At 43.2% G+C, this 23,607-nt stretch overlaps 1 protein-coding gene across 2 annotated transcripts; it reads right to left on the bottom strand.

Moving 5' to 3' along the window:
• Positions 1 to 677: 677 nt before the first annotated feature.
• Positions 678 to 23,607, bottom strand: CIMIP1 (ciliary microtubule inner protein 1). 2 transcript variants are annotated; one of them, XM_063959058.1, is made up of 4 exons: positions 23,427 to 23,561; positions 18,116 to 18,197; positions 2,034 to 2,129; positions 678 to 1,062 (listed from the first exon to the last, which is right to left on the bottom strand). In XM_063959058.1, the coding sequence occupies exons 1-4, from the start codon at positions 23,492 to 23,494 to the stop codon at positions 907 to 909; spliced, it is 402 nt and encodes a 133-aa protein (XP_063815128.1). In that variant the 5' UTR covers positions 23,495 to 23,561; the 3' UTR covers positions 678 to 906. The 2 variants fall into 2 exon arrangements, with proteins under 2 accessions (XP_063815128.1, XP_063815129.1); XM_063959059.1 differs by lacking the exon at positions 18,116 to 18,197 and having other exon boundaries at positions 23,427 to 23,607.

Here is a 23,607-nt window from a genome sequence, read left to right as displayed (position 1 = left end):
ATCGTTTACTGTATATGATATACTAGTTATACGGCAATGAGTTTCTGTGAGGCGATTACGGATTGTGCAGGTGGCAATGTTACACATCTGTTTTTAATGATTTTGTTTGTAATGTTACCATGGTGATGCAAGGAACGGGAGTGAACGTCACTAGTGGGCGTCCGCATCCTGGGACTGCACGCCAGGTGATACACGTGGTGGGGAGTCTATTTAAGGTAAATGTTTGTATCATTTGTTATACCTGATGACGGAGGGAAATTAAAGCTCCGAAACGTTGTAAACTACTCTGCTTGACTGGTTTATTTCTCTGAGTGCCGCCGCACATTGCTTCTATATATATATATATATATGATCTTCTGATCTTGTCACCCTAGCCAACAGCCTGGCCAAACTAGCGATTTAATATAAAGTTCCTTTGTGTACAGCCAAATGTTAGGGTTTCCAAGAAATTAGCGTGAAATGAAAGTGAAGGAGCAAACAAGTTAATATAATCATGTGTAGGGTTAGTGACAACACCAATGCTGTTATTTCCTTGGAAACACATTTCTGAATATTTTGACTTGCAGGAGACAAGCGTTAAACTCTCCGCTTGGAGCTTCATTTCAATCAACATACAGCTTTACTAACCTTTAATGCGATAATGTAAATAGTACAAAATAACAGGCTGGAGGCAAAGCTGACTGTAAATCAGGTTTTATGGTACAATGTTTGCGCTAGGTACTTATTTTCTATGCATAGCTTTAACTTTTAGAGATAATCTTAAATTTGTTTTTCCCATCTTACTGTCGACCAAGCAAATATGCAAAAAACTGCTATTTCCATTTTAACCTAATTTTTTACAACTTCTCCAAAGTTTGTTTGGGCTAGCAGTACATGGTGGAGACTGCGCTGGCTCTTTATAGGACATTAGGATAAGCCTTCAGCTGGCCAGTTCATTGACTTGCAGAAGTCTCCCTTCAGGTATTTGGATCTGCCGTAGTGTTCAAGTTGCAGCTCTGCAATGGTGGATCTCCAACCTATTAAGCCCTGAGTGGTTTGGGGAATAGCTGGTGATGGGCCGACCTAGGCATGGGTGGGATAAATAAAAGAGGTATTTAGATAAGACATGTAGTAGATTTTATCATCCTCACTTTTTTATATTCATACAGTATGTCACAGTTTTCTTTTGCTTAAATGCTCTAACATATCTACTTGTGACATGATGATTTAATGTATTAAATTCGTTTGTAAAGATAACAATTTACGCTCTCATCCCACCTCCTCGCATTTTCATAGACAGTAAATTAGAACGAATTATCCATACTTCAGAACAATTAACTTTAAGTTTCAGAGATGTTTATAAATGTGTTAGTATGTTATAAATAGTACATAAATAGGACTGTTTATCATCAGTCAAGGGCTATCTGTTTTGCTAGAGGATTGTATTTTAAACCTTAAGGGGCAGATGTACTAAGCCATGGAGAGTGATAAGGTAAAGAGGGATAAACTACCAACCAATCAGCTCCTTGCTGTCATTTTTCAAACACTTCCTGTAACATTGCAGTGAAGAGCTACCTGGATGGTACTTTATCTCTCTCCACTTTAACACTCTCCAAGGCTTAGTTTATCTCCCCCTAAGTGACCTATTTATTAATATACAGTGATAATCTAGATTTTGTATTGTTGTTTGTATCACAGCAACAAAAAAACTGTTAGTGCAGCTTTTATTGCCTGCCGATACTGGCTGGCATTGGTAAGAATGGTTTTAGCACTTTGGGCATAATGACCCCCCCTCCCCAATCCCCCTATACCCCCTTGTGCACAGGCTGACATTGTAGGGCTCCAACATTCTGTGTAGCTGAAACCTATGGCAAACAATGTGAGGGAAGGGGTAGAGTGGGGTCCCTGCTTGGAAATAATGTGGGCCCCTTAAGTATGTTGTTAAGCAACCCTGTCTTAGCTATCCGATTGTACCAAATGGCATGCCCTCATAAAGGCTTTACCACATAAAATGCATTTCACTGCTGTCATCTACAGCTGCTCAGGTGTCTGACCTTGATGTATGTTTCCACTGGGGTCACCGGACGAACCTGGAGGTGTTCTGGAACTTTTAATTGGACCTTATTTTCTTCAGTCTTATTTTCCACCAGCTGAAATGACAAGCTCTGCATTAAAATACAGCCAATTTCCTCTGTTATGTCTAAGAAATGGAAACATGGAACAGTGCTTTAGAAGTGTTAGGGGTTTCTATTAAAAAATGGACCTGATAAATTATGTTTTATTATGTATTTAATGGTATGCCCCTCAAATGATCAGATGATATGAGACATCAGCATATAGAAAAGTTATCCCTAACCTAACTTGTGAGCTGGAAATTCCAGTTGATATTGGATATCCTGCTACAGAACATTTGATTTAGTTTATGGGGGTCAATTCAATTAGAGCAATGTGCCACCACACATAGCCACTGTGTACAGATGCACACATATGGTAGCCACTACATCGCCAATTTTCCTGTGCATATATATTCCTCTATAACAGGCATGTCCAAACTGCGGCCCTCCAGCTGTTGTGAAACTACATATCCCAGCATGCCCTGACACAGTTTTGCTGTCAGAGAATGCTAAAGTTGTGTCAGGGCATGCTGGGATGTGTAGTTTCTCAACAGCTGGAGGGCCGCAGTTTGGACATGCCTGCTCTATAAGGTACGAGGAAAAAGTGTAGATGTAGACTGATGTCATTAGCTGTTCCAGAATGGCACATTACCAGAACTGTCCCTACTTGAGTTGACCTTGTGATGCTGTTGTTTTGTTTTACTTGCTCAAAACAATGTTGTGGCACTCTGTAAAATCTCTTTTTAAATTTTATAGACATTTTTATTATATTTGCGACTGGTAATATTTGTTATATATCAAAATGTAACTTTTATTATGTTTATTAAAAGTGACTTATAAAACCTATTGTATTGTGACTTTGTATTGATTGTGAATATAATGTTTTCTGTTAAAATACAGGTACAGTAGATGACCTTAATAATATAAATGTTCCCCATATATCTGAATTGGTGGTGTGTGTATATTACATTTTAAAATATAACAAGTATCACCAGTCGTGATTTTGCCCCGCAATGTAACACTTTTCTTCTCTCTTTGTTGACATACAGTATGTTATTTCAGGGAGCACTCCTAAGTAAGAAAAGGCCTATAAATAGAGAAATTCTATAATATTAGGGTATATATCTTGGATGACGGTGGAACACAGAATATTACAGTGGGGATCGAAAGTTTGGGCACCCCAGGCAAAAATTCATTTTAATGTGCAAAAAGAAGCCAAGGAAAGATGGAAAAATCTCCAAAAGGTATCAAATTACAGATTAGACATTCTTCTAACATGTCAAAAAAAGTTTGATTTTATTTCCATCATTTACACTTTCAAAAGGACAGAAAACAAAAAATGGCATCTGCAAAAGTTTGGGCACCCTGCAGAGTTAACATCTTGTACTGCCCCCTTTGGCAAATATCACAGCTTGTAAACACTTTTTGTAGCCAGCCAAGAGTCTTTCAATTCTTGTTTGAGGTATCTTCGCCCATTCTTCCTTACAAAAGTCTTCCAGTTCTTTGAGATTCCTGGGCTGTCTGTGACGCACTGCTCTTTTAAGATCTATCCATAGATTTTCAATTATGTTGATGTCAGGAGATTGTGAAGGCCATGGCAAAACCTTCAGTTTACGCCTCTTGATGTAATCCACCATGGATTTTGAGGTGTGTTTAGGATCATTATCAATTTGTAGAAGCCAGCCTCTCTTTAACTTCAGCTTTTTCACAGATGGCATCAAGTTAGCGTCCAAAATTTGCTGGAATCTTATTGAATCCATTTTTCCTTCTACTCGTGAAATGTTCCCTGTGCCACTGGCTGCAATACAACCCCAAAGCATGATTGATCCACCTCCATGCTTAACAGTTGGACAGAGGTTCTTTTCATTAAATTGTGTGCCCTTCCTTTTCCAAACGTACCTTTGCTCATTCCGGCCAAAAAGTTCTATTTTAACCTCATCGGTCCACAGAACTTTATTCCAAAATGCATAAGGCTTGTCTATATGTTCATTTGCAAACTTCAAACGCTGATTTTTGTGGTGAGGACGTAGAAGAGGTTTTCTTCTGATGACTCTTCCATGAAGACCATATTTGTACAAGTATCTCTTTATAGTGGAATAGTGTACCACAACTCCAGTGTCTGCCAGATCTTCCTGGAGGGATCGTGCAGTCAAACGTGGATTTTGACTTGCTTTCCTCACAATCCTGCGAGCTGTTCCATCTGATATTTTTCTTGGTCTTCCAGATCTTGCTTTAACTTCCACTGTTCCTGATGACTGCCATTTCTTAATTGCATTCCGAACAGAGGATATGGGCATCTGATAACGCTTTGCTATCTTCTTATAGCCTTCTCCTGCTTTGTGAGCGTCAACTATTCTCAGTTTCAGTGTTCTACACAACTGCTTAGAGCAGGGGTGTCAAACACAAGGCCCGCGGGCCAAATCCGGCCCGCCAGACCTCGTCTGATGGCCCGCGGTGCCGCCGCCAGCCTTGCAGCCTCCCCTTTTTTTTTTTCAATGAATTTACTCCGTGCCTGCACGGAGTAAATTCATTTTAAAAATGGCTCAAGTTAAAAAATAAAATAAAAATTTACTTACCTTCCGGGACCTGGCCCGACTTCTTCCTGCCCCGCACTGCTCCCTGGGTGTCGGACGTGACGTCATCACGTGACGTCCGCCCGACATCTCCAGGGATCAGAGGAGCGCGCGGACGCCGCGGAGAGGAGCAAGAAGAAAGAAGTAAAAGAAAGAAAGAAGTAAAAGGTAAGTAAAGTAAATGGAGGGGGCAGATGGCTGGGCACTATAAAAGGGGGCAGATGGCTGGGCACTATAAAAGGGGGCAGATGGCTGGGCACTATAAAAGGGGGCAGATGGCTGGGCACTATAAAAGGGGGCAGATGGCTGGGCACTATAAAAGGGGGCACATGGCCTTGTGTTTTCCATATGTTTAATAAACAGTGTTTGGCAATATTTGTATGTTTAAAAAAAAATTAATGTTTGTTACCAAAAAACATTTTTCAATACATTGTACAATAATTGTACATTTGAATATCTACTTGTCATTATTCTGACTATGTTTCTGCTTTCAGAGCTAGTTATTACTTACATTATTACAAAAAACAGTAATAATTGAATGCAGTGACATTAATTTATGATAATAAAGAGTGGACACATAGACCTACAGATACAACCGGCCCTTTGATGGGGACCAAACTGCTGATGCGGCCCCCGATGAATTTGAGTTTGACACCCCTGGCTTAGAGGAACCCATGGTGCTGATTGTTGGAGCAAGGTCAGATGAGTCTGGGCTTTTAAAACCTTTGAGATTGACATCACCTGGTCTTTCCAGACGATGATTGAGAACAATCCATGACACTGCCAGGTCTCAGCTGTCCTAAGGGGGCAGTACAAGGTATTAACTCTGCAGGGTGCCCAAACTTTTGCAGATGCCATTTTTTGCTTTCTGTTCTTTCGATAGTGTAAATGATGGAAATAAAATCAATCTTTTTTGACATGTTATAAGAATGTCTAATCTGTAATTTGATGCCTTTTGGAGATTTTTCCATCTTTCCTTGGCTTCTTTTTGCACATTTAAATGAATTTTTGCCTGGGGTGCCCAAACTTTCTATCCCCACTGTAGCTAATAATAGAGCGGATATCTTTTATTTATTTTTTATGCCATTTTTATTGTAAATATAATTAAAAAGAGAAAATGTTTAAATATGAATCAGTTTGAAACACTGCCCCATATCAGTCAATGGACAGACACATGCACCTGTCAGATACAAATCCTGGGTCTGACTGAACATAATGAACACAGTTTCAACCCGTGTTACAGTATTCACACCACACTTTGGACCTGTGTCTGTCCAGTATAAACAAGTTGAGACAATAATCATCATCATCATTTTATTTTCATAGCGCTTTTCTCCAGCAGGACTCAAAGTCACTTTACAGACATCAAAAGCGTGATACATTGTACAAAGGATCTAGAAATAGAAATCAACACAGAAATTAGAGAGCACAATAAGCATAATGCAATGTTGCTGCAGGCATTTTGGGTGATAGATTCCATGGATTGTATATTCCAGCCACAAAAGTACCAGGTGAGGCAGCCATCTTGGGTGCACTACGTAGGATTAACCTGGGTGTAACATGTTACGCAGTGCCGTAACTAGGTGTGGGCGGATGGTGCATTGCCCACAGCGCACCATCAGCTTCCACCCCGTTTGGCCACCCCAAGTAGCACTACCTAATATAGCAGTGTTGCGCCCAGCTTCTTCTCTGCTGGACACAGCGCTGCTCATATACTTACAGGCGGCAGCAGCAGCGCTCCCCCGCTCCCCCCCCCTTGTCTCCAGCAGCGCGCTGAAAACAAAGCCAAGACGCGCCTCCGGCTCTCTAGCAGGGAACCGCGTGAATGATATGCGTCACCTACACGGAGACTTCCCCTGCCGCTGCCATGGCCGCTTGCACTTCCAAAGAAGAGCAGCTCAGACCATCGATGGGTGAGTGCTCTGAAGCAAGTCCTGCGGGGATGGGGTGTTTACAGCGGCAGCCAGACCTGGGAGGAGGGGATACTTGCGGTGGCAGGTCCACATAGGGGTGATCGGGATATTGTAGCTGGACGGCCAGTAACTGTCTCCACTAACTATGTGTCTCTTACATGGCTGAGGTGCTGACAGGTAAGGGGGGGGAAGTGTCACAGCCTGTGATGACCCCCCCCCTCCTGTCAGCACCCATAGCATGTGAGACTCACAGGTAAGTATAATTCTATCTTTCTTTCTTTCTTTCTCTTTCTTTCTTTCTTTCTTTCTTTCTTTCTTTCTTTCTTTCTTTCTTTCTTTCTTTCTCTCTCTCTCTCGGACTCTGCCTGCCTAATGTGTGAAAAGGGGTGGACTGCTGCTGTAATGTGGAAAAAAAGGGGGATTGTGCGTGCTTAATGTGTAAAAATCTGGGAGCCTGCCTTTATGTGTAAAAAGGGGGACTCTGCCTGACGTAACACGGCAGCAGTGGTGCAAGTGTGTGGGTACGGGCGGGTACGGCGTACCCGTAAGAATTTAGCCGTGGGTACGCCGTACCCACACCGACGGGCCGCCGCTCCTCTTCCCTCCCTCCCTCTGCTGCTCCCCGCCGCACCCGCCGTCCCCGCCGCACCGCCGCTGATGTGAGGGGAGGATCAGTCTCCGGCGGGTGTCTCAGTTTAATTCAGCGCCGATCCGTGAGCCAATCAGAGATCGCGGTGCGAGCTCTGATTGGCTCACTGATTGGCGCTGAATTAAACTGAGACACCCGCCAGAGACTATGGGGAAGGAGAGGCGCAGGGTGCGCTCTCCTCCCCTCACACAGATAGACGGCAGCGGCAGCGGTGAGCAGGGGAGGAGGGGGGGAACACATGTATACCTGACACTGGGGGATATCTGGCACTGGGGGGGCATGTATACCTGGCACTGGGGGATATCTGGCACTGGGGGGGCATGTGTACCTGGCACTGGGGGATATCTGGCACAGGGGGGCATATATACCTGGCACTGGGGGATATCTGGCACTGGGGGGGCATGTATACCTGGCACTGGGGGATATCTGGCTCTGGGGGGGGCATGTATACCTGGCACTGGGGGATATCTGGCACGGGGGCATTTATACCTGGCACTGGGGGATATCTGGCACTGGGGGGGCATGTATACCTGGCACTGGGGGGGCATGTATACCTGGCACTGGGAGCATATCTGGCACTGGGGGGGACTTGTGTACCTGGCACTGGGGGATATCTGGCACTGGGGGCATATCTGGCACTGGAAGGACATGTGTATCTGGCACTGGGGGCATATCTGGCACTGGGGGCATATCTGGCACTGGGGGGACATGTGTATCTGGCACTGTGGCCATATCTGGCACTGCGGAGACATGTGTATCTGGCACTGGGGCATATCTGACACTGAGGGCATATCTGGCAATGGGGGCATACTTGTGTATCTGGCACTGGGGGCATATCTGGCACTGTGGGCATATCTGGCACTGGGGGCATACTTGTGTATCTGGCACTGGGGGCATTTCTGTATCTGGCACTGGGGGCATATCTGGCACTGTAGGGGCATTTCTGTATCTGGCACTGGGGGGCAATGTATATCTGACACAGTGGGGGCATTTGTGTATCTGGCACTCTGGGGCATTTGTGTATCTGGCACTGTGGGGCAATGTGTATCTGACACTGTGAGGCAATGTATATCTGGCACTCTGGGGGCATTTCTGTATCTGGCACTGTGAGGCAATGTGTATCTGGCACTGTGAGGCAATGTGTATCTGGCACTGTGAGGCAATGTGTATCTGGCACTCTGGGGACATTTGTGTATCTGGCACTCTGGGGGCATTTGTGTATCTGGCACTCTGGGGGCATTTGTGTATCTGGCACAGTGAGGCAATGTGTATCTGGCACTGTGGGGCAATGTATATCTGTCACTGTGGGGCTATGTATATCTGGCACTGTGGGGCAACGTGTATCTGGCACTATTGGGTCATACGTGTATCTGCCCCTCCCCCCATATGTGTATCACGCCCCCATTTTCATTGGCCACGCTCCATGTGACATTTGGCCACACCCATTTTTTTGCGCACGCGCCTTCGGGCGCGCACACAGTACCCGTAAGACTTTTTTATACTTGCACCACTGCACGGCAGTGTAGACTAAACTGCCGTGTTAGTCTGCATTTATTTTCTGCCTGGAGTGCCAACTGTCTGTCTTTATATATATATATATATATATATATATATATATATATAAATATATATATATATATATATATATATATATATATATACATATATATATATATATATTATATATGTGGCCCGGAATGGTAGTGCAGGCAGAAAGCACAAACCTGCCAGAGCAATACAGGGAGCTCCATGTCCCAAAAGTTCACCCCCAAAACTTTTGAACTTTTGGGGCATGGAGCTCCTTGTATTGCTCTGGCTGGACAACTTTGGGGCATCACATCGTACATTTATTTTTAACACTTATATCACCTTGTGTTTGTTTTATATTTATGTAGCATTTTTCACATATTTTTTTCACTTGTAACACTGCTCAGCTAAACCTCACTTTCTAACACCTTACTGCTGTCCTCTTTTTTTCTTTAACACTCAGCAGCCTCTTTCATTTGTTTAAAACTGATCTCTCACTCCTATCCTTTTTCTGTGTGATGCCCTTGGGTGGTGTGGCAGTTTGGGGGTGCTCTGCGCCCCAGAGGCAAACCGCTATAGTGTTAGGGACCTATAGTACAAATATGGGGTGGTATTTATCGATGTACAGGGCGCATGTATTAAATATAAAACATTAAATACATCCCTTAGGTTACTGGAGAGGTGGTGAATCCTTAGTGTGATAGCTTGATGGATTATTCTGGTGTTTTCTTCCTCCTCTCATACAATCATGTAAGGATCCAAATGTTCATAAAAAACAGAAAGTAGAGAGAGAAATGTGTAGGACAGTTTTTCCACCAATCGATTATTTCCACAACCTTAGGAACAGAAAGGCGTACCCCACTCACACAGAAACAAGTGAGTGGAAACCCATAAAGGTATCTTTACATCAGTAGGAGTGTTAGAGATTAATTTGCAGGGGCGTACCCAAAACTCACACAGGTGAAGTGATGGAAATTCCCATAAGGGTATCTTTAGTAAACCTTCAAATATTCATCAGATGCGTACCCCAACTTACACAGACAATGGTTAGGACATGTGCATAAAGGTATCTTTCAAATATTCAACCAGCAAGCAAGATGCGTACCACAACTCACTAGATATGAAGATGTTCAACTCCTATAATGGTATCTTTATCCACGGGCTTAAGCAGTTTTTCCACACAGGATACACAGAAAAGACCAGGAAAAAAGTTCCACTTTCTCAGTTTAAAATGAAGGGTTTATTTCCCAATGATATTAAAATGTGATAATACAATTATCACAAAAATAAACAAAAAATTCAAACACTAAAAAGACAAGTCCGATTTTTTTAAAAACGTCCCAGGTTACTCACAGTACTAATTGTTCAACGCGTTTCCCTCCAATATCATTTTATCAAAATTGAAGGATTATATTGATAAATATGAAAAGATGGGCACTATTAGCCCTAAAGAGGCCAAATTTATTTTGATTGATGAACCTGTGGTGCCAGTCATATACGTGTTGCCTAAGGTACACAAAAGCACCACAAATCCCCCTGGACGACCGATAATATCGGGTGTACAATCGTTATCCTCCAATTTGTCCAGATTCATTGATTATCTTCTACAGCCCTTGGTAATCCAAAACAAGTCCCATCTAAAGGATACCAAGGACTTCCTTAGACTCTTGGATTCTATACAGTGGGAGGATGGAGACATCCTGGTGACTGCAGATGTTAGTTCCCTCTACACCATCATCAACCATGATGATGGTGTAGAGGCGATCACCCATTTCTTGGAAGGGTCGTACTACAGTAAGGATCTCAAAGAAATGCTTATAGAGGGTATCAAATTTATTCTCAATAATAATTTTTTCCTTTTTCAGGACCAGTTTTTCATTCAAAAGACTGGGACGGCTATGGGCACCAGATTCGCTCCGAGTTATGCAAATTTGTTCCTAGGGCTATGGGAACTCAACACCATTTGGACTAACAATCCATACGGAGCGAATCTGGTGTCCTACGCCCGTTATATAGATGACATATTCTTTCTCTGGAGGGGGGATGTCACTGTGTTAGAAAGTTTTTGTGTCTCCCTCAATACAAACGATAAAAATATTGCTTTGACGTTTGAAAAGAGCACCGAGACAGTAAATTTCTTGGATATAACAGTATATGTGAAGGAGGGTCAATTACACACAAAGACTTACTCAAAACCTACTGACTCCGGATCATATATATCCACCAGTAGCTGCCATCATAACAACTGGCTTGACTCAATTCCATTGAGTCAATTAAAAAGGGTGAAAAGAAACTGCACGGAGCCTAATGTTTTTGAGTCCCAAGCAGAAACAATGAGTAAAAAATTCACTGCATGTGGATATAACAAGAATATAGTTGAAAGGGCCCTTATAAAGGCAAAAAATACTGACCGTAATGATTTGCTTCATAGTGAAAAAAATAAGCAAAATGACCATAATAAAAAAAATACATATGAATGGGCATTTATTACGGAATTTAACCAACAACACAGGGAAATAGAAAACATCTTGAGGAAACATTGGGACTTGGTGAAAAAGGATCCGGTCATCGGACCTTTAGTCTCTTTGAAACCCACTCACATCTATAGAAAAGCTCCAAACCTAAGAAATAAGCTGGTTTCCAGCATGTTGCCATCTAATAAACCTTCACATAGGATAACTTCGAAAGGCTTTTATAGATGCGGAAATTGCATCGGATGTAGATCTATTAAAAGTGAAGGGAAAAATAAAATTGAGAATATTGAAATAAATGAAAAAAATCATGTTATCAAGGATTTTATAACATGTGACAGCAAAAATGTCGTTTATGCCATAAAATGCAGCTGCAATCTCTTTTATATAGGACGTACCAGTAGGCCATTAAAAATTCGTTTAGGCGAGCATATAAGAAACATAAAAAAGGGGTTAGCTACCCACTCACTTTCTGCTCATTTTCAGACTAAACACAATTGCTCTATTACAGAGGTAGTGGGTTTTTATGGTATTAAACATGTTCAAGAAAATAAACGTAGGAAAGATCTGGCTTCACAGCTTGCAAAGTCAGAGATGCAGTGTATTTTTACATATGGGACCCTGAATCCACACGGCTTAAATTGCGATTTCGAGCTTAAGTGGTTTCTGTGAGAGGAGAAACAAAATGACATTTTTCAGTGTAATCTGTTTTCTTCATTATAGTCCGTTTTTTGTTTAATCATAATGCTAACATCTTAGAATAACTTCTTTCCATGTAATATGTCCATTAACTTCTGTTTCTATACTTTGCTGAATATTTAGTTAACATCTCTGGAGTCCGTACATATCTGGCCGCTAAACTACATATCCCATGATTCTCCTGGGAAACCTCTAAGATTTGCGGAACGTCACTTCCGGTCCGCGCACACAAACGGAACCTATATGAGGGGATAATGGAGGACGCACTGGAGGACCCGTCACCTGACTTCCGGCGGATCTCCTTATAAGGAAATCAGAACTCTATATGGAAACTACATCCCCCATAAGTCATAGCGGCTTTACACGAAAACGGACAAAAAAATGAACTGTACCTGTTATCTTATACAATGGATCTAGACAGCTAAGGCACCTTATCTAATAGTTAGGTTGTTTTCACTGTTATAGCCCTTCTCTCCCTATCCATTAGAACCTTAAACATCCGGCGGATTTCCTTATATGGGCATGCACTTTCGCCCATTCGTACTACATCACCCATGATTCCTAGCGGTTCTGTACTTTAAGGTCGAATTAAGACCTTTTAAGGCCCTATAATTTATATCAAATAACTAAAATAGTATTTAATACATGGGAGGTTTACTCTGTATAAAGCATTTATATATTTTGCTGAAGTTTTGAAGTGATGTAATTTAGTAATCAATTAATGATGTAATTTCCTGCTACTCACCCATTGGATGTCTATAGCATAAATATCCAGATTCCACACAGTACAAACAGTTCTTGAAAAAGGTCCTCTTGAAAGACCGAAACGCGTTGAACAATTAGTACTGTGAGTAACCTGGGACGTTTTTAAAAAAATCGGACTTGTCTTTTTAGTGTTTGAATTTTTTGTTTATTTTTGTGATAATTGTATTATCACATTTTAATATCATTGGGAAATAAACCCTTCATTTTAAACTGAGAAAGTGGAACTTTTTTCCTGGTCTTTTCTGTGTATCCTGTGTGGAAAAACTGCTTAAGCCCGTGGATAAAGATACCATTATAGGAGTTGAACATCTTCATATCTAGTGAGTTGTGGTACGCATCTTGCTTGCTGGTTGAATATTTGAAAGATACCTTTATGCACATGTCCTAACCATTGTCTGTGTAAGTTGGGGTACGCATCTGATGAATATTTGAAGGTTTACTAAAGATACCCTTATGGGAATTTCCATCACTTCACCTGTGTGAGTTTTGGGTACGCCCCTGCAAATTAATCTCTAACACTCCTACTGATGTAAAGATACCTTTATGGGTTTCCACTCACTTGTTTCTGTGTGAGTGGGGTACGCCTTTCTGTTCCTAAGGTTGTGGAAATAATCGATTGGTGGAAAAACTGTCCTACACATTTCTCTCTCTACTTTCTGTTTTTTATGAACATTTGGATCCTTACATGATTGTATGAGAGGAGGAAGAAAACACCAGAATAATCCATCAAGCTATCACACTAAGGATTCACCACCTCTCCAGTAACCTAAGGGATGTATTTAATGTTTTATATTTAATACATGCGCCCTGTACATCGATAAATACCACCCCATATTTGTACTATAGATTATTTTTTTGTAAAACTAGGTGATTTTTACACTGGTTTTTATAGTGGACGGGCTGCAGTGCGCCATACGAATAAATAGTTCAGAACAAAACCTTTCCAGTGTTAGGGACCTGTCCGATGAGGTCACCGTGAAGTAGGTGGGCAGGCTCATATACTGCCCAATATATGCCAAGAACCTCGACTATTATGGTTATCATTTTAATGGTGTATGGTTCCAGCAAGGTAGCACATCCCATTATAAGAAGCTAGGGTGTGCAGTCCAGGCCCCCTCTCCACAGAGCCAAAAGTAGGCAAGTATGATATGTAAGTATAAATCATACTTGCCAACTCTCCCTGATTATCAGGGTGTCAGGGAGACTCCCTGAAATAGTAGCACTCTCCTGACTCTATGAAGAGCTGTAGCTGCTATATTCTTTGGGGAAAAAAAAAGGAAATTCAGATGGGATCACCAGTGCCATTTCCCTGCATTGGTTATAAGCAGGGGCAGATCCAGAAGAAAATGACAGGGTCGGAATCATGATAGGGGAAGGTGGGTGATCAGCAGTGATAGGTACACTTGTGCGTGTTGAAGGCGCGTGCTCCCGGAAAAGGGGGTGGTCTTGCTACAAGGAGCATTGCCTCACTGGTTATGCCACCCTTGTGAGCAATACCCCTAGTAGTAGTGCCCCTTACAAGTTATACCAGACAGTAGTAGTGCCCCTTACATGTTTTGCCACAGTAGTAGTGCCCCTTGCATGATATGCCACACAGTAGTAGTGTCCCTTGCACAGTATGCCACACAGTAGTAGTGCTCCTTGCATAGTACGCCACACAGTAGTAGTGCCCTTTGCACATTAAGTCCACACAGTAGTAGTGTCCCTTACATATTATGCCCACACAGTTGTAGTGCCCGTTACACATTATGCCACAAAGTAGTAGTAGTGCCCCTTACATATTATGCCCACACAGTTGTAGTGCCCATTACACATTATGCCACAAAGTAGTAGTAGTGCCCCTTACATATTATGCCCACACAGTACTAGTGTCCCATACACATTATGCTGCAGAGTAGTAGTAGTAGTGGCCCTTACATATTATGCCTCATAGTAGTAGTAGTGCCCCTTCCCAGTAGCAGTAGTGACCCTTACACATAACCACATAGTAGTACTTCCCCTTGCAAATGAAGCCACAGAGTAGTGGAAGTGCCCCTTACACATTATGCCCATAATGCCCCTTACCCATATTGCCCACACAGTAGTAACGCCCCTTGTGCATTAAGCTACACAGTAGTGGTAGTGCCCCTTACACATAATACCCACACAGTAGTAATGCCCCTTGTGTATTAAACCACACAGTAGTAGTGCCCCTTATACATAATGCCCCAAAGTAGAAACACCCCTTGCGCATTAAGTCACACAGTAGTAATGCCCCTTGCGCATTAAGCCACATGGTAGTATTGCCCCTTACACATAATGTCTACACAGAAGTAATTCCCCTTGCACATAGAGCCACACAGTAGTAGTAGTGCCCCTTACACATAATGCCACAGAGTAGTAGTAGTGCAGCGCAACTGTCCCCAATCCCTTCTTATGACCCTATATGTAGCACTCTCCCGGTTAGTGTGTCTGGGGGACCTTCAACTCCACGCTCTGCATTGCTGGTGGAGTGTGGAGAGGAGAGATTACGCATCTTGAAGTGGGGAAGCCACTGCGGAGGTCAGTGCAGGACCTCAGTGAAGGAGCCGGATGCACCGCCTCTAATATACTGTACATAACATTGGGCATACAGCTTCCCAAACACAGAACGTGTGGGGCATGGGCTCAAGTGCCCCTCCCCCCCACCCCTGCATCTGCCTATGGTAATAAGGCACAATGATCCTTCCCTATGGCTACAGTTCATGCATTTTCAGTAAGGTTTCTCCTGGCCACTTATATGGAACCATTTATAAAACACAACACACGAGGGGTTCACTACGATATGCCAACGGTCGGGCTCCCGGCGACCAGCATACCGGTGCTGGGAGCCCGACCGCCAGCTTACCGACAGTGTGGCGAGCGCAAATGAGCCCCTTGCGGGCTCGCTGCGCTCGCCACGCTACGGGCACGGTGGCGCGCTACGCTATTTTATTCTCCCCCCAGGGGGGTCGTGGACCCCCACGAGGAAGAATAAGTGTCGGTATGCCGGCTGTCAAGGTCCTGGCGCCGGTATACTGTGCGCCGGGATCCCGTCAGTCGGCATAGTGAAGACCACCCCACACGAGCAAACCCTGAAAATTACCAGTGTATTTTCATCAACAAATAGATTTTACTAACTGCTTTGGGGCTTATTTACATTTGGATGCAAGTAATTATTCAGATACACCACTCATATGTAGAAGTACACGTCTACTTTAACGCTAAGTTGTTGCTTTCACAATCTACCTGAAATGCTTTTTCAATAGTAGACAAGTATGGTATAGATGCCTTTTAAAAAGAAAATGATTCTATTAAACTTTTTTATCCCTACCCCCATTAATCTGGATATCTTTTATGCTGTTTCAGTGACAAAATAATGTCATTTTTTTTAAGCGTAAAGTACTGCTAAATATTAAGTGACCTTCAACATTAGCTTAGCTGACACCTGCTTTAGTGTATATTAATAAATAGATCTCACTTCACGCAAGGTGGCAATAGAAAATCAGTCTTATCACTGCATATTAATATAATTAGACTTCAATGTGACTTGCAAAGACTGCTATTTTTCCCCATTCTTCAGGGTTGTTAAGCAACAGCCTCTCTGCTGCACTAAGGCTTTAATGATTTTGCAGAGTGCAGTAAAACCATTGCAAGAAAGTAAAAAACCAGCAGACCCGAATGTCTGACAAGTGGTATTGTAGTGATTATGGAAGGAAATGAGTGGGGGAGGAGGGGGGGGGGGGGGGGAGTTGGATTGGAATTTATCAAACCTTGAAGAGAGATCAAGTGGAGAGAGATAAAGTACTAACCAATCAGCTTCTGACGTTTTTCAAACAGAGCTTGTAACATGGCAGTTGGAAGCTAATTGATTTTATCTATTTTATCTGTCAAAAAGGCTTGAAACAGCCCCCTCTTGATATCTGTCAGTTAAAGTCCAAAGGTGATGTGTTGGATTGTACATATAAATTTGAATTGTATCATATTTTTACATTTATTTCGTGCCCATGCATTATCAGGGCTGGCAACTGAAATCTTGGGGCCCAGTACACTGATGTCTTTGGGGGCCCCCTCGACCGCCTACCCCCACCACCCTCAACCCCGCACCTACACATCCCTCCCCTGTGTGGGAGATATGTGATACATGATTATTTTAACTGAAAGATATGCCAACCAATGTATTGTATTTCATTTCATTAGACAGGAAATAAAAATAAAAATAAAAATACACTGGGACTTGCCACACACTGTCTCTGATGATGCAGGCTGCCAGTGTGACGTCTCTTCCAGTACTTCTTGTTGTCAGTGCTGTGGCTGTGTCAGGGGTGGGTAAGGAGGGTATATGCAGCGGAATGGACTGTGGTGGTGCTGCCTCAGGGGTGGGGAGGGATGGTGTCTGCAGCCAGTCAGTGGTGCTGCAGGCAGCTTCTGTGCAGCGGAGTGGATAGTGGTGCTGCTGAAACTGTGCGTGTAGCCAGGGATGCCGCAAGTTTACTCCCGCCCCAGCTCAAAACCTCCTGGAGCTGCTCCTCCCTCGTAGGTGCCTGTGGCTGCAGGAAGGTAGTGACAAAAGGGCCAGTGCAGGCACAGTGCAGTGACGTTGCAGCATGATTCATTAGTTTGCGCATCACTGGCAAGGTGACAGGGGTAACTGGAAGGGGGTCCTTGCCGGCTTGAGTGTTTATTTTTCCTAGTTTTGTGGCACCAGACGGCCGGCCAGTGAGGCCAGTCTGTAACTCAAATTTAGATGCCGCGGGTGTACCCTTAGTACCCACTGTCGTTGGGCCTGTGCATTATGCAGTTGTTGGCTATAACGTCTTTCTATATACAACTTTGAACAATGCAGAGAACAACCCACAGCTGCACAATTTCACAGAGCAATGAAAGTAAGGGCAAGAATATCATTGTTATTATTATATAAATATTATTACTGGTTTTATTAACATTTAATAAAATTAGCACTGCCTAATATTGTGTTCCTTTTAAAAATATATTACTCTTAAATGTGTACTCTACACAGTGCATGTTGATACTGATAGCTCAGTACTTGGTTTACAGATAAGGAAAGAAGTGAAACTTAATTTATGACATAGGCTGTGAGAATCAAAAATGATCTTTAAACATTAAAGACCCTGGAAGTTTATTTCTGTACATTCCAGCACAAATGAAACCCTGCAATGCATGAATAATTCAGATAATCAGTGGGGCCCCTGGACTCTTGTGGCCTGCTTCGTTACGCTGTCTGCAGTGCTTAATGATCAGCGCCCCCTGCTGACTATTCTATGGACAATTCCATTGAACCAGCTGTGACATCCAGCTGTCCAAATGGAAGATGGTGGGTGTTGCACGTTCCTGAACACCAACAGCCCTATACTATATACACTAGAACAATATCTGATTTACATAGTTTTTATATAAGGATTTGTACCTCGTTATGAGATGTTGTTAAAAATCCCCAATTATTAGGCCACGATCTGGCAGTTTCCATCTCTGACTTGATATGTGATTTCCTAAAACAGACAGAGCAAAGACAGCAGCAAGGTTTTTCATTATTTTCAATTGGTGCTCTTTAAGGTTAATCTATACATAGCTAGTGGGTGGATGCATAGATATATGTGTGTGACACAACCACAGACATTTGCTCTAATTTGTTACAGCGCAGCACCGTCCACTTTAAAATAATAATTGTGATACACATTCGCATATATTATCAGGGTGTGGTTCATCAAATCGACAGTGTCTAGGTCGACAATGTTTAGGTCGACCACTATAGGTCGACAGTCACTAGGTCGACATGGATGGAAGGTCGACAGGGTTTCTAGGTCAACATGTGCTAGGTCGACAGGTCTAAAGGTCGACATGAGGATTTTTTTTTTTTTTGGTGTCGTTTCCTTCGTAGAGTGACCGGGATCCCAAATTAGTGCACCGCGTCCCCTCGCATGGCTCGCTTCACTCGCCATGCTTCGGGCATGGTGCCTTCGCTCCGCTACCGCTTCGCTCGGCACACTTTACCGTTCCAATCGTAGTCCACGTGGATCGTTAAGTATGAAAAAATAAAAAAAAGAAAGAAAAAAAAATGTGAAAAACTCATGTCGACCTTTAGACCTGTCGACCTAGCACATGTCGACCTAGAAACCCTGTCGACCTTCCATCCATGTCGACCTAGTGACTGTCGACCTATAGTGGTCGACCTAAACATTGTCGACCTAGACACTGTCGATCTTCAGACCGGATCCCATATTATCAATATCTGACTTTCACTTCAGGAATAACAGGTTTTAATTATTTGTCCTTAGATGTACTCTAGATGAAAAGTCTTTCTGCAACCCCCGCACTGTGGTTACTGTTCACATTCTCCAGGATACAGAGCTTTAAAAATGAAGTACATCTAATGGCGGGGTCGTCGGTACAGGCGCGGTCACGGGGGCTGGGCTCCCACTGTGGCTCTGCTAGCTGGGGCCATTGGTGAAAACAATATATGCTGTCATTCCTTTTCTATATAGTTACAGATTGCAATGTTTAGTCATTATTTTATTATTTATATTATTAATATTTACATGTATTACTGCAGAATTTTTATAAACAATTGTTTTTTAAAAATATATTAATTATTAATATTATTATTATTATTACAATAGTAATGGTCAAACTCCTGTAAAACGTACTGTTATACATGCTCATGTTGAGATGTCATTTGTGATGCTATTATGTCATGCCTTTATAAGGAACTTTTTATGCCATTTTGGGTTCATTCAGAGTCGCATACAAAGCTAGCATACGCATCCCTGTGGGGTTAGGTACGGGACCCAGGCGGTGAAAATACAGACGCCGGAATCCCGACCATCAGAATGCTGGCAGGGGGGCAAATGGAACAAAACCCCTTGCAGGCATGCTACGCTCGCCGCGCTGCGGGTTTGGAGGCTCACTTCGCTCATGGACACCCAGGAGTGGGAATAGCTGTGGCAGCGCTGCCGGCATTCTGGCGGTCGGGATTCCGGCATCGGTAGTTTGATCATCGGGACTCCAACCACCGGGATTCCAACTACATCCCATCCCTGTGTACCTATTTAGAGTCACACACAACAGAGTTGCGTTTTCACTTGTGTCTAAATGGGTGTCACTGCGTGGCAACGTGATATGTCCTATAGGTTTAAAATCTAGGAGGTTAAGAACAGGCACCAGTGGAATTGTGAAATGGAGTTTAGGCCATACATTGATCCTTATCCTGGCTGGAACAGCAGGTGGTAGGACCATTTAATAGTGGTAACAGCTGTAACAGCCTCTTACACCTTTGAGGAGCTAGAAGCTGCACATCCATGCAGAACTGCGACACTCAATGCAGTGAAATGCATAGGGGTCGCACATGCGCAGTTAGCAGCGGCGTCTCTTACTTATGGTTTGCTGTTGAGGGGGAATGTCATGCTCCAACCAAAGGGCATGTCAACCTCCACATATGGGTGTGTCTAAGCTTAAATGCAAAATATTGCTATATAACATCAGTAGCAATTATTTTTGGAAATGTTGCAATTATTGGTACTGACATTGCTGCCTGCAATACTGGCTTTCTTATTTGCATCTATTCGCTGTGATATTTCTGTTCCACTCTCTTAGCACAATGGGGATTATTCAGATGTGGAAGCAAGCCAAAAAAGCAAGCAACTGGGCAAAACCATGCGCACTGCAGGGGGGGGGGGGGGGTGGGGGGTGGGGGGGCAGATATAACATGTGCAGAGAGAGTTAGATTTGGATGGGGTGTGTCCAATCTGAAATTTAAATTGCAGTGTAAAAATAAAGCTGTCTTAACACTAGACGATTTTTTGAACAATTTGGACGATAATGAAACATTGGTATGATAATTGTTTAGTGTGTGCGTACAATATCGTGAACAATGCACGCTCCCGCGGGTTGTTAATATTACCTATTATCCGATCATGCAGGTCAATCTGACAATATCGTCAGAAACTGTTGTGGGTTGTGGCAGATGACGTGACTGAACGATATCGTTAGTAATATCGTTCAGTGGGATGGTCTTCAGTTTGCCGGCTGTTGGGATCCCGGCGCACAGTATACCGGCGCTAGAATCCCTACACCCGGCATACCGACACCTTTTCTCCCTCTTGGAGGCCCACGAGCCCCCTGGAGGGAGAATAGATAGCCTGGCGCGCCACAATGCCCACAGCGTGGGCTCATTTGTGCTCACCCAGCTGTCGGTATGGTGGCGGTTGAGATTCCGGCGCTGGTATGCTGGCCGCCGGGAGCCCGGCCACCGGCATACCATACTGCACCCATTCAGTGTGTATGCACTAGGGGGATCATTCAGACCCGAACGCAGCCGCGTGTCTGTATGCATCGGCTGCATTCGGGTGGTCTGCGCACACGCAAGATGGCTGACAGCGGCGGGATCGGAGGGCGAGTCTGAATGAGGGCATGCCAGGAGCGTTTTCGGGGTGGCTGCGTGATGTCACACTCAGCCGTTCCAATGTAAAAAATACCGGCGGACCGCCTGATGCGTCTGCAATGTAATTTTGGACGCATCAGGAGGCAGGCACACACAGGCTGTGTGGCCTTGCTCTGTGCAGTCCGCAGCATGTGAGGAGATGGACACAGATCTTGCTGTGTATGCAGTGACGAATTCAAAGAATCAGGAGGTTTGATTTATAATGCAGTTCAGCAGGAGATAACAGCTTCAAACTGGACTCTCTCACAGGATCCGGGAGTGTAGGCAACTATGAAACACAGAGCCACACTTTAATACCAGTGATGTGCGGTCAGGTGAGGCAGTGCCTGTCCTGTCAAACTCCACTATACCCCACAGTTTTGACTATGAAAATGATAAGTCAAATACAAATAATATATTAGAAAATAGAAATATCTTCTTTGTATTATTCTAGTCAAAACTCTGGAGGATACTGGTCTATGATAGATGAGACACTGCCTCCCTTGCCTACCTTGTCCGCACATCTCTGATCAAAATTCACCAAAATCCCAGCCATTTACCTCACAGCAAGTTACTATTAAATGAATACCCCCCCCCCCCCCCCCCCCCTGTTTCTCTTTTGCCACTGGCAGGGATACCATTCTTTCATCTTTTAAGTGGACTCTACACTACTTTTTTGTGTTCTTGTGTTTTCCCTACCCGTAGTGCTGTTCATTGGTGTTTCTATAATTGGGTGTAATGTGTGCGGTGCACACGGGCCCCTGGGTTCAGGGAAGTCCCCAACGCACACATGTTTTTTTGCTGTCCTGTTGCATATATCTTTGCTTATTACTGGGTGTGGTTCATCAAATCGACAGTATCTAGGTCGACAAGGTTTAGGTCGACCACTATAGGTCGACAGTCACTAGGTCGACATGGATGGAAGGTCGACAGGGTTTCTAGGTCGACATGTGCTAGGTCGACAGGTCTAAAGGTCGACATGAGTTTTTTTTTTTTTTGGTGTCGTTTTCTTCGTAGAGTGACCGGGATCCCAAATTAGTGCACCGCGTCCCCACTGCATATGGGGATCGTTTGAAAGATACCTTTCAGTGCACTCGGGACTGAAACATTGTCGACCTAGATACTGTCGATCTTCAGACCGGATCTCTTATTACTAACCTGTTGGTTGTCCCAACATCACCTTTCAGTACTTTGCACTGGTTTTCATGCATGTTCCCAATTGTCATCACTAGAGAAATGTGAGGCATACGGTGATGGCTGTCTTATAATACAGCTATAAATATTTTATATACATGGCATGGTGTGTGTATATAAATCTGGTGACCTTTCAGTCTGTGATATGAGATGTGTGTTCATTGCTGGCAATCAAATACACCCTAGGAAATGTGACTCTCCCAGGATGAGTTAGCCCTTTACAAGACATAGAAAGCATTAGGAAATAATGAAAAGGGCATACTCAATTAGTAGGCACTGATTTATTTATTTATTTTTTAGTACAAAGCATATTATGTGTATGAATGTGAAATATGATCTATGCTCATGAGCTCAAGAGTCTTTGCTAAATTAAATTTCATTATTATATGTACTATTACTGACATTTGACAGGGATGAGCTGTGACTATTCAACACTGTTGAAACCGACCTTGTCGCACTATAGTTCTCATCTCGACTTGCCCACCGAATATTGGGGGTAATTCTGAGTTGATCGCAGCAGGAACTTTGTTAGCAGTTGGGCAAAACCATGTGCACTGCAGGGGGGGGGGGGGGGGCAGAGAGAGTTAGATTTGGATGGGGTGTGTTCAATCTGCAATCTAAATTGCAGTGTATTAATAAAGCAGCCATTATTTACCCTGCACAGAAACAGTATAACCCGCCCAAATCTAACTCTCTCTGCACATGTTATATTGCCCCCCTGCAGTGCACATGGTTTTGCCCAATTGCTAACAAACTTTCTGCTGCGATCAACTCAGAATTACCCCCATTATTACATCATCCTTTTTCCCTTTTTTAAATACTCTTAATGTAAACATTATACTTAGCATTTAAATGCAGGGAAAAAAATATGAACTAATTCATAAATAGAGATGTTTCCTAGAACTATATTTCACTCAAAGAAGCACCATGTACTGAATACATAAATCATTCTAAAACACTATATAAACAGAGCTATCTACTTTCTGTATGTAAACATGTTTTACAGTCTCTATGTACACATATAGAATCCACTGAACTGTATACATATACATTTCCCACTGCATGAGGTACACAGATAAGATGTAGCATAAGAGAGATGGGCATTTACCAGATCATATCCTGTGCCACAAAGTTGATCTCTTTGCCCAGCTGAGGGCTGTGCTGGGGAGCTGCCATGTATGTGTGCACTGCTCCTTGTGCCCTGCAACCTAGACAGCTGGGAGGTGTTTACAATCATATCACCAGGCAACCAGTGTCAGGCAGTGACATGTCAAAGGAGAGCTTACTGC

This window comes from Pseudophryne corroboree, chromosome 3 (assembly GCF_028390025.1).
Source record: "Pseudophryne corroboree isolate aPseCor3 chromosome 3, aPseCor3.hap2, whole genome shotgun sequence".
In the NCBI taxonomy this organism is placed as follows: Eukaryota; Metazoa; Chordata; class Amphibia; order Anura; family Myobatrachidae; genus Pseudophryne; species Pseudophryne corroboree.
This window is presented reverse-complemented; position numbering and strand designations above follow the sequence as displayed.

Excerpts from the sequence above, each read along its gene's own strand:
- CIMIP1 (XM_063959058.1), bottom strand. The coding sequence starts at position 23,494 with ATGGCAGCTCCCCAGCACAGCCCTCAGCTGGGCAAAGAGATCAACTTT. Across the intron at positions 2,130-18,115 it reads TAACAACATCTCATAACGAG|CTGGTGGAAAATAAGACTGA; the intron begins GTACAAATCCTT and ends TTGTCATTTCAG. Across the intron at positions 1,063-2,033 it reads CAGTGGAAACATACATCAAG|GTCGGCCCATCACCAGCTAT; the intron begins GTCAGACACCTG and ends ACCCATGCCTAG.